The sequence below is a fragment of the Numida meleagris genome, chromosome 1 (genome assembly GCF_002078875.1).
Source record: "Numida meleagris isolate 19003 breed g44 Domestic line chromosome 1, NumMel1.0, whole genome shotgun sequence".
Classification (NCBI taxonomy): Eukaryota; Metazoa; Chordata; class Aves; order Galliformes; family Numididae; genus Numida; species Numida meleagris.
In genome coordinates this window covers 88,718,097-88,730,547 of record NC_034409.1, presented here as the reverse complement: position 1 = coordinate 88,730,547, position 12,451 = coordinate 88,718,097, and the positions used below count along the sequence as shown (strand labels likewise).

Sequence of the window (12,451 nt, the reverse complement as noted above, 5' to 3'; positions counted from 1 at the left end):
GCACACAGATCACAGATGTACAAAAATTCATGAGTGAGACATACAAACCCTGTCCTTGTTTCCTGCTCTGGTACCCTTACTGCTCACACTGCCCATTTGCACCTACTGCACAAGAGCCTGGGGACCTAAACTGTGATCATCTCCTGTGTCACCATCCCAATACACAGCCCCACATTCATTCTGCAGTGCAGTCAGGAGAGTTGTCACACAAGTCTGATGAAGAGGGGAAAACCGCATCAAAGCCACTTGAGAAATGTGCAGTGCAAGCTTTAAAGAAAAAAGTAAGTCAGGCAACAACTTTAAAACATGTTTGTTCTATACACAGTTGAATAAATATATGAATAGGATTGTATGCATTTATATGCATATTTTACAAAACCTCAAGAAAAACTGTTTGTTTCCAGTACTATTAGAAATTCTGCATGCAATCATCACTACTCTACTACTTTCAGCACAGCAAGAGCAAGTAATCATAGTATACTATAGCATACTAAGTATATATAGTATAAAGTGAACTGCTGCTAATGTCAAATCATGTATCATAGAATCACAGAATGGCACAGGTTGGAAGGGACCTCAAAGATCACCTAGTTCCAACCCCCTTGCTGTGGGCAAGGTGGCCAACCACTAGATCAGACTGCCCAGGAAACCATCAAGCCTGGCCTTGAACACTTCCAGGAATGAGGCATCCACAACTTGTCTGGGCAGCCTGTCTCAGTGCCTCACCACCCTCTGAACAAAGAATTTCTTCCTAACATCTAGCCTAAACCTCCCCTCTTTTAGTTTAAATCCAGTTCCCCTTGCCTATCAATATCTACCTGCAAAAAAAGTCAGTCCCCAACCTGGCTGTAAGCTCAAGTATTGAAAGATTGCAATGAGGTCTCCAAGGAACCTTCTCTTCTCCAAGCCAAACAAGCCCAATTCCATCAACCTTCCTTCACTGGAGAGGTGCTCCAGCCCTCTGATAATCTTCACAGCCCTCCTCTAGAACTGCTCAAGCAGCTCCAAATCCTTCTCGTGCTGGGGTCCACAAGCTTGGATGCAGTATTCCAGATGGGACCTCACAAGGGCAGATTAGAGGGGGACAATCAACAACCTCTCCCCGCTGGACGCTCCTGTTTTGATGCAGCCCAGGATATCACAGGCCTTCTGGGCTGGAAGAGCACACTGCTGGCCTATGTCCAGCTTTTCATCTATCAGGACCCTCAAGTCAGGGTCCTGACTCTCAAGATCATCTCCCAGTCTGTACTCACATCTGGGATTGCCCCAACACAAGCACAACACCTTACACTTGACCTTATTGAACCTCATTAGGTTCTTATGGGTCCACTTTTCAAGCCTGTCCAGGTCCATCTGAATGGCATCCCTTCCTGCTGTTGCGTTGCCCGCACCACTCAGGTTACTGTCATCAGCAAACTTCCTGAGGACACATTCAATTCCACAGTCTAAGTCGTTGTGATTAAGATGTTGAAGAACTATCATAAATATATGTTCCTTTTCCTAATGTATATGGCTCTTGAGTTTAGATGAGGTGCAATTTTTGGCAGTACACTAGCAGTAATTTGTGGTTAAACATATACAGAAGCTTTGAACAAGTCATTATCAACTACTTCTCTGTACTGTTACCTACAGTGTTGCTATTGTCCACAAGTCCTATTTTTTCAAGCATGCTCTTGTATTATATTAAAAACCTCTCTATTTAGTGGTTCAGCCTAAAAACTGTATTTTAAAATTTCAAATAGCAATGACATTTATCCACATGCAGAATTCAAGTTAAAATATGTAGCCTAGTATAGGCGAGAGAACACTTTTCTCAGTGGAAAACACATCCCTAATAACCACTGAGGTCTAAAGTGCTTTCACTATTTTCAGTTAAATCAACTCATTGAGACTCACATGAATTATGTAAAGTAACCCATTACTTCTTAAGAGTAATAAAAAAACAAAAGTATGACCTTCCAAAGCACTTGCATATTCAGGAATTTTCTACAAATTCCAATAAGTGTTTGCTTTAAAAAAATCCAACTGCTTAGTAAGTTCTGGAATTGCACAGTAAGTCACAGGTACTGTTAAAAGAACAACATTTATATTAATTATAGAGTAGATACCAGTGTGGAAAAGACTGAGATATGCAACGGTCTTGTTTGACATTAAGAATGGGGAAGAATTCCATGAATTTGGCAGTGTTCCCTCCCCTCTCCATTCTCTGGAATGCCACTGGAGACATCTGCTAAACAAAACACATTGTATAACGTGTTGTGTAATGCTGCAGAGAAAAAAATAGCAAAGAATAACCACAGAGTTAATGCTTGAGTGATCACCAAACTTGATCACTCATTCGAATATTTTTTATGTAACCTCTACCATTATCTCTCCACATGCTCCCACCCACCTCCCCTCTTGCGCCTTCACACATGGCCACTGGCTTTCTGCACTATTTCCAGCACATGCAGACTGCAGCAAAAGGAGGTTTCAGGTTTTTTTTATTTATATTGATAATGAAAGACTAGAAATTTATCTTGTCTATCTTGTATTTTAAAAGAAAAAAGGCACTTAATACTTGAAGCAAATACATCTGCCAGAAAATTGCCTGTGGCAGTCCAGGAGACATGCCATATCAGCCCACACAGCCACCTAGAGTCCCAGGACATTCCGCACCCATCCCACTTCATGACAAGGAAGAACAGCCAGTGGATGACCACAGTCCTCCACACATTCAGCCTCCCTGACAAACTCTCACCCATGGCTATCCAAAACAGCTGGCAGTGAGTTGCACCCTTTGTTGTCAGGAATTTCTGGTGTACCAGAACAGATAGTGTCCCACCTCTGCTGCAGAAAGAACTCCAACTACTACAGTCAAAGGATTTTCTCTTAAAAAGACACTTAACTCTTCCATTTTAAGATTTAATCTTATTTTGCCCCTTTTCTGTAGTCCAAGAGTTTGTTTTTTTCCTTCAATTTCACTTTACTGCAGTGCTAAAGGGCTGGCAGAGATTTTGGATCTCAAAAATAAAAAATAATCAGATCAAAAAACCATTATATTACATCTCTGTAACTACTAGGAAATCTGCCATTTCACTGTCCACGTATTTTGCTTCTCTCACACCATTAGACAAGATCTAAACCATGATCATATAGTGAACTTGTGTGGTTTTAATAAATTATCATAGTTCCATCCAATGGCTCACTTGAGTTTGTGAAGTGACTTCCTGGTTGGTACAACACTCACCAGTAACAAAGACATGTCATAGGTTCACAGAGGATAGGGTTGGTTCATACTTGCAAAATGAAAATACCTCCTAATTGCGTCAGACCAAAAGTCTGAAGAAAGGCGGCCAAGACTAATCCAAACACAGAAACATTACCACAATTTTGAGTAATGAGCAACAGGAAGAAGTATTTTTTCAATTAATCAGATGTTCCATGTTTTCATGCATTAGTGTCCCTAGGAAATGTTGCTCAGTCAACTGAAGTTCAAAGAACTGGAATTTTACATTTGCTTTTCTTATTATATTTGATTTTGTCCATGTCTGTTATGTTACATTGTAAAAGTTTCTTCAACTCCTGACACAAAACAGCTCCTGAAAATACCTCCTCAAGAAAATTCAACTTCCTGAAGTTAAAATACACTTCTGGATTGCATTTGATTGGTTGAGAGTCTAAACTTTCTATAATCATAATTAGTATTTACTATATATATACACACACATGAATTTTTGTTTGAAATTAATTGCAAATCTCAATAGAGATATTTTTTGGTAAATCATTAAAGAATCAAACGTAACAGTCAACCAATTATTACTATATTGTACTAAAGAGAACTGTTTTAGTCAAATTTATATGCTGTAACTAATGCAAGCAGAATTCACATAAGCAGCAAATACTCTAACAGAACAAGCTTTACAGAGACTGAAATAATTTATGTTTTGAGAATTCTCTCTTAAAGTAGTTTTAATGAAATAGGTTAAGTGTAAGAACAACATGCTTGCTTTCTTTTCCAAAACATCCAGTTATCTTTCTTGCACTGTAGCTTCCTGTCAAATTCATTCTTACTCCTTTATCAATCAACAGAATCCACTGTAATTTTATTTTTCCTTAGCTCACAATCTAAAAGTAACCCTTTGTTCCTTGTCAGGATCTTTTATTGCATTTAAAACCAAACAAAAATAACAGCAAAAACAAAAACACCATGCCTGATACTGCCTGCATGTATTCTGCATTTATTAAATTCAGGATGACCTTTGTCTTGAACCGAAATTCAGAGCAGATACCACATTGCTACTTTTAATTATGTTTATGAGAAGCCTGTACAGCATCTCCTCCTATTATGCAATAACCATCTCTTTGCTTGTGAGCAAGGCTGGTATCAATGATTAGCAAAGTGTATTGGAGCTGTTTGAGATTAGTATTACCAAACTTCTGGAGCCAACTCATTTATTAGTGCTTAATGAAATACAAGAATATGTTCCTGCTATTTCACTTACAGGCTTTTGAGAAGAAAGAACTTGAAAAGCAGATTCATATTAAAGAAGGTTTGTTCATACAATCAGTTGAGAAAATATTTTTCCAGGTGATATCATTAAGAAATGCAAGCAACTTGTGAATAACTGTGAGCCTCTTGCAGTCAATGGGATTTTTTTCTCCATCAACTTCAGTAAAGCAAGATAGTGCCTAAATCAACAAAAAATTCTCTACTGTCTCTTTGAATTCTACAACCATTCAGGTAGACATTTAATAAATATAGACGTTTTAATCAAATTATCAATTCTTCTCAAGACACTGTCACACTACAATTGTGCTTTTAAAAGCAAACAAGGGATTGGAGTACCGATAGCTTCACAGGCAAAGAAGAACGCATGTAAAACCAAAATAATAGAAATAACTGAAGTTGTAACATATTGTAGTAATTCCTGAATACAGAGTGCTTATCTCCACTAATAGCAAAACAGATATATATATTTAAGTTCTGCAACTAATAAGCTATACTTGTCATAAAGAACTTACTATTCCTCATAGAGCCATTCACTAGTGAATAATTGAAAGTTTGACTCAATTCAAAAAAATAGGAAAAATATTCAAATATCGGGCTGTATACTGCCCACCACCCAATTACTTGCTAGAAGACATTTCAAAATGTTTTATTTTGCACATTATTGTCATGTAGAATAATAATAACAGCCATCAGTTTAGGTTAGCTCTGATCTGAAGGCTGTAACTCTCTCTTTCATTTCTAGTACACTCAGTATGAAACAGAGAGCACCTATGAGAAGCACTGACAGAATGGCATCAAGTATTTCCAGGACTCAGATTTGTAACGGTGCAGTGGGAGAGATAAAAGAGTTTGGGGAGACAGAATATATGATGATTGTGTGAACGCATTTTATAAGTAAGTAGATGCAGTGTTTCGGGTTTCGCCCCCCTTCCTTATGTTTCCATGGAAACAAGTGTAAATTTCACTCCCCCCCCCCCCCCCACACACAGAAAGTTAGTAACATCCACTTACTTTAAGTTGTAACTTAGGGTCTTTAACTTGTAATTAGGAATTATTGACTGGTGATTTATCTTTTTAACTCTAAGATCTGATTCTTGCCTCAGCCTAGAAGCAAAGTCTCAAAGTAGGCCATTATAGCTGTACGGAAGACTGCTGTCAGCTTAGCTGGTGAACTCAGTTCACTTCACAATACTCAAGCATTCACACGGCAGAAAAACTTCCTCAGCAACTCAAGCATGCATCTTCACTATTAGCTTTGGCACAAAGGGAAACATGGCCACCCTGACAGCAACCTTACTAAGACACTGCGTAATAAAACTATAGAGTGGGCACTAATAAAATCAAATTGCTGCTCATTTTCAAAGTGGGGTTTGTCCTACTCTTTTACCTTTAGCATGGCATTTATCAAGAGATAAGACAAACACACTTTGAGAAGCTGTCAGGAAAAGCAGTACTGAAATTAAAATACAACGAAGATTACTGAGAGGAAAGTATCAGACAGCTGTGAAAATGATTTCAGAACACATATGGAAGCTCTGTTAGATTATGATCTAAAACATTTATCTATTGCTCTTGGGACAAAAAGCTAAGAATATATGAACACTCAAGGCTTCAGATATTTCATTTAATTTAAAAGGCATCCATTCAGCAGCAGACTGAGCTGTCAGTTGAATAAATAATTTGAGTCAATGCACAGAAGAATCATTTCCTAACATTTTGTGTGGGTTTTGGTTGCTGGTTTTTATTGTTTCCATAAAGTTTTAGAGGGATGATTGAGTATTAATGTATTGAAGAAAATCCTTGTACCATTAAAAGAGAAACCTCTTGACCTTATGTAGAAAATTGTATTTGCTTCCAGTAATGGCAAAAGTGCATCTTTGCAATGAGTGTATTTTGATAATTAATGTCAGCAGGATCAGACAACAGAAAGTAAGCAGATCTCATTTTCCATTACAATGTATAATATGATTTTAACACTATCTCTCAAGGTTGCTGTACAGCTTGCCAAATACTATCAAAAATGAGTACCTCTTCATCGAAGTATTTGGACAATAGCAATTTCACCTGTGTAATTTATGGTCACGGATCTTTTTTCTTCCATTTTGCGACAAGGCAAAATTGAACCAGAGCAGATGAGCATCTCAATAGCTACTGAGGTATTCTCTAGAAGACATTACTAGACTTACTCTGAAGTCTTTGTGAAACTTACGTACAATAGAAAAAACCCTAAACATTTAGAAAAACAAGAAGTTCTTTAGTACACTGTTTCTGAAGCTGACAAAACAACTTGCTACCACGCAACTCCATCGTATGAAAAGATGTATGTCTCTAATAGTTAAGCACTACCCAAGTAGTAAGTATTGTCTAGAAGGCCTGGCAGGTGGACAATTAGTCTCAACATGCACGTTCTCTATAGATATTTGTCTTAAACTGACTCCACAGAGCCTCACAGACTTGGGCTATTCAAGCATAGCAGGAGACTCAGAATTTCAGAAGTTCTTAATATAAACAGCACAATGGCAAGGCATCTGAATTTTCCATTTGCGCAGAGTCCAGTTATCAGATTTTGACAACCACAATATTTCAAGAGTAGCAAAGAGGGAGTTAGCGAAGAATAACAACATTTGGATTCTATAGAAGGCATGCATTTTTCTCCTGCACATGCTCTCTGTCCAATTTATGAATACGAGGAGGAGGAGAAGAAAATACATTCCCTTTTGCAGTAACCTTCAAATTGCTACCTTGATTTGAAATATCCTTAGTTCTCCTTCATACTGACAAGGTGCAGTGTTATGCTGTTCTACATACACCAGCACTCAGTGTGGGCTCCAAAAGTTTTGAAGAGAGTACAGTTATTCTAAGACAGAGAGCTCATAAGATACAAGAAATTGACATAAAGAATTTGCAACTAACTCTGATGCACTGACACTTCATAAACACTTCGGCTTACAGTATTTTTAAACTAGTCTTCATGTAACACAAATACTAGATACATGGCATGGCACAATACAATGAAACAATTTTGACCATTTTTAAACTTTTTGCTTTAATTTTGAATAGGGACTAAAACTTCTCTAATTGAATTCGAGTTATGGACTGTTACTAATTATTCATGGAAGCATTAAAATCTTCCTTTTTAAAGAAGCACGGGTAATCATGATATCTCTTCAGGTGAATACTTCTCTGCTTTTGTGAGCCTACAGGAAATACTTAAGTCCAAGTTAACTGACCAGATTTCTCTTTTTAGGAGTATAGAGAAAAAGGGGATATTTTCATCATTGCTCATCTCATCCTGAGATATGCATCTAAAACAGGTCAGAGGAATCTGCTCCAACATGCTAACTTACCTCCACTCATTATAAAGGGAGTCAAGGCAATCAGCTTTTCTACACACATTTACATCATAGGCATCAAAACTTCAACAAAATAAAAGTCATCTTTAGTAACTAAATGTTTTCTTAGAAAACTACAGTATTATGAATTTAAATGACCTTGATAATTCTGAATAAGAGCCATTCCTTGAGATCACAGTGAAATATTTTCAATATGATATGGGCTATTTAATGTTCATATATCATAAGACTACTTTTAAACAACGAATGTTTTCTTACCATGACAGGAACCATCCAGTTCTTCGTATCCTACACTGCAGATACATCGTCCAAGAGGCACAAGCCAATCCCCATCTGCTCCACAATACAATTTTGGAGTATCACGCTCCTCAGCGCTCTTCACACAGGAGCCCCGCACTTCCACCAAAGAGGAAGAATCAACCCTTGGAATAGTATCAGGAAACACGGCCAAGTTACGGACTGTGAAAGGGCACTTTTTGTAATAAACACGGACTGAGACCAATGCAATACACGCTCCAATGTCCTGAAAAGCAAGATAAAATCCTTTCTTGTTTATTGGCCCAACCTCACGAACTTCTGTGTTGAGTTTAAGAATGCGATCACCCAAGTCCATCTGGGTAAAGCTCTCATCAGCTGCAATAGTATCAATTTTAGTGTACTGGTTTGGCTTGAATTTTAATCCATGAGACTCATCTGATTCCATGTAGTAGAGATTAAAAGTTTCCTTGCAGGTTCCCACTACCCATGGAATACTGTTGCAGTCCCTCAGGGTAAACTTCATTTCCACATAAATTTTCTGTGCAGCATCACGGGAAATCCAGTTTGTTCGAAGCCAGTTGTTTTGGTTTGGTTCCATCACATTACATACCTGGTAGGTATGAATGGGATGATTGTGTTCATCCATTTCAGTTATGGCATCCCACTGAAAAGAAAACACACTGTTTGAAAACCGAGGAAAATATAAATTATGCTATACACAGAGCCAATCTAGACACACATAAATGTGAGTATATGAAATTATGGCCAAATTAAAAATAATTATGTAGAGATTAGAGGAATATCAATAGTTAGAAGCAGATATCAACTACAGAAAAGTAAAGCAGTTTTTAGAAATTCCACAATAAATCTCTATTAATAAAAAAGTCTCTAATCAACATGGCTTCAATAGGAGACAACTACTGGCCATAGTTCCATTCAATACATCTGAGAATATTCCTAAGCATGCAATTCAATCACCTATGCTGAAAAATTTGCTAGAAGAGTCTCATTTGAGGACTGCTGGACAGCAGCCCACCAGCATGCCAAAAATATTCCCATTACTCAGATGTACAACACAGACAAAGCAACTGCAGTGATCTATAGCTGGGACAAAGCCACTCTTGTTTGGTGGGTCTGAGGTATACGTATAGGCTGTCATGGTTTACAAAACCATTGTAGACAGTTAAATGCATAGATAAGAGACTTTGTATCATACTCATTTCTTCTTAAATGAAAAAAATAAAGATCTACCACAGGCATCAAATAATTTCCTTACCTTTATAAATTCTCTTCCTTAGAGATTGAAGATGAAGTAGGAATTATTATTATTTTGTTTTTAAGTTTTGTGTTGCATCAACATCACTAAGTTCTCAAATGCTAGTGGGAATCCCTGGCATGAGGCTATTGAAAACATGTATCTGCAAAAAACCATCTATGTACTAAATATGAAAGAATTACTGAACATCTAACTTATTACATAAACTTGCTACTCTAAAGGATTGCCAACAACTCCAAATTAGTCCCAATAAAATTGAGTCAGCTTTCAATAAGCACTCACAATATCAATGTAGCATTAAATATGGATTTCTTTCTTACGAAAAACCTACAGGATTAGTTGTAGTTCTATACCCAAAAATACTGCACCCGATAAAAGAATTTTTTCGTGTGGCCTTTTAGATATACTGCTCTCTTATGGCATTCTAGAATTAACCTGACACGGTCAACAAGCCAAAAGCTTACTATTAAATATTACTAAAAATGCCAAACTGTGATGTATTAATACTATGAAACATGAAAATACACACCATTTGTGTTCATAGTTTAGCATATTTGGAACAAATTATTTATGAATACACATTTAGTTAAAATTTGCCTGCTAAAAAGAAACATAAGCTTAAAATTGAGACAGCAGTTCAAAGTTTAAAAGTTTATGGAGTATTTTTGCTCTTACCAACTTCCTCATCTTTGCATTTAGTTTGGTTAAATCCACAGTACAGCATTTTTAAATGTACTAATTATATACAGGTGTACATATGTAACATGTCAAAGCCCATGTTTAAATTATGCATAATATGCAATTCTGAGTACAATAGCAAGATAAGGACCTTGCACATTGTTATTCAAACATGAATTCAAGTATCATTAGCCCAATGATTCATCCACAGCACAAGACTTCCTCCTTTAAAACAGACAATATCAGTATGTTTTATTTCGAAGTTAGACTTCTAAGGGTGCGTTTTGACTACTTAAGCAGTACAATTTTCATAATGTCTACTTAGCTCAACATTACTAAGAAGGTCAGCCCTTGGCCTTTCAGATTGAAAGAGTAGGAAATACGAGTTCAGTTTAATTTTTTTTTCTTAAAAATTAAAGAGTTTTTAGAAACACTAAAAAGCACTTGATCATCTTATTCTGTAAAAAAAGCAATGTATTAAGAGTTTAGGTCTTCATTTTCAGAAATATACCCAGCCATCAGATGAATTTTAAGGCCCACATGAAACTGTAAATATGTAGAAAACTGACTGCCCTTACTTTTTAAGTTTCAGAAACATCATTTGTTCCTTTATGAAAGTGGAGTGGGGGGGGGGGGAAGACCTCTGCTGAGGAACTGTGAGGTTGTTAAGGAGGTTTGCAGTCATGGGGGGGGGGGGAAGAAATCCCCATCTTCAACATCTTTCACAGAAACAAAGGATGCACGTAGGTGGAGAATTTATACCTTCTTCTGTAGGAAGAAACTGATCCATCATGGTGGAGGTAGAAATCAATCAGTAAGTAAATACTCTGTAGTTCCACTAGACTGAAAACTTGGCAGCTGGAATTCAAGTGGAAATGGAATTTCAAATGGAGCCAGATACGACCTGGAAAGTTAAATTTCTGATCACTGCAGCATGTATTTGGGAACTACCCAGAACAATAAGTTTCCAACAGAAGTCAAGGTCTTTACAGACTATAACTTTCTATAACTTTTGAGATTTTCTTTTTCTCTACCTATCACATTGCAAGTAATAACCTAGCCTCAAGGTCCTATTTTAAAACACACAAAACATACTTTTTAAAATGATTGCTGGACAGGTACTAGCCATTGGCCATCTGTTACCTCTTAAGAGATTTTTATACTGCAAGGCCCTATGACCTCTATGAGTCCAACATACATTCAGGATGGACAAGTTACTTTAGAATTCATGCCAACAACAGAACAAATTCAGATCTGGTCAAAAATTATACAATGGAGGACTAGTTACCACAGTGCTCATTTCTGTACCACTGCTTCCAAATTGGATTTTGAAATATGATCAAAATATACCCTGTATCAAGCAACGCATAACATACCAAGTAAATGCAGGCTCTGAGAAACAAAAAAAAGACTTGCACACTCTGACAGGCCTGGCCTCTCCTCTTTTGCCAAGCATGTGGCACACAACTAGAACTACTTTAATTCCACAGCCAGAAAGGATTAATAAAAGTGTTTAATCAAAATACATAGCTCTAAGCCTTGAAATCTTGACAGTAAAGATACTTCAAAGATGTAAAAAAGTCTCTATCACTATCTTACCTACCATATCCATTACATGGACAAAGATACAACACCTTTTTATCTGTATACAGAATCACTGAGCCACCAAATATACAGATTTGGAAGGAACTCAAAAGGATGATCAAGTCCATCTCTGGGCTCCACACACGACCACCCGAAGCCCAAACCCTATCTCTGAGGGCAGTGTTCAAGAGCTCCTTGAATACCATCAGCTTGGGGCCGTGCCCACCGTCCTCTGGTGCAGAACCCACCCCAACTCCCAGCAGCCCCTCCCTGGCGCAGCACCATGCCGTTCCCTCGGGCCCTTTCGCTGTCACCACAGAGCAGAGCTCAGCACTGCCCCTCCGCTCCCTGGGAGGAGCTGCAGGCTGCCATGAGGCCTCCCCTCAGCCCCTCTGCTCTGGGCTGAACAAACCACAGACCTCACCCACTCCTCACTCACCTTGCCCTCCAGACCCTGTTCCATCTTTGCAGCCCTCCTTTGAAGACTCTAATAGTTTTATGTCCTTCTTATACTGTGGCACCCAAAGCTACACCCAGTGCTCAAAGTGAGGCCATGCAGTGCAGAGGAGAGCGGGAAAACACCTCCCCCACCCAGCTGGCAGCACTGGGCCTGATGCCCCCCAGGGTACAGCTGGCCACAATTTTGCCAGGCACCAGTCCTAAAGATACTAGTGTTTTCATTCTTGCCTTTCTTGAAAACTGTGACAACCTTTGCCAGCTACCAGACTAAGCAGATGCTCACTTCAGCAGCAGCCCTATTTGTGCCTGAAGGATTCACTACTTTTTTTTTTTTTTTTTACATCCAACCCT

General features: G+C 38.0%; 1 protein-coding gene across 10 annotated transcripts in view; it reads right to left on the bottom strand.

The window, feature by feature from the left end:
* EPHA6 (EPH receptor A6) overlaps window positions 1-12,451 on the bottom strand; it is a 510,917-nt gene that overhangs the window by 381,435 nt on the left and 117,031 nt on the right. For 5 of the 10 annotated variants that reach the window (XM_021401644.1, XM_021401659.1, XM_021401696.1 and 2 more), the window contains one exon: window positions 8,104-8,767. In XM_021401644.1, the coding sequence (XP_021257319.1) occupies window positions 8,104-8,767 (664 nt within the window). Of the gene's footprint in view, window positions 1-8,103; window positions 8,768-10,819; window positions 10,945-12,451 lie in introns of those variants that run through there. The other 5 variants (XM_021401723.1, XM_021401714.1, XM_021401707.1 and 2 more) reach the window with 4 other exon arrangements.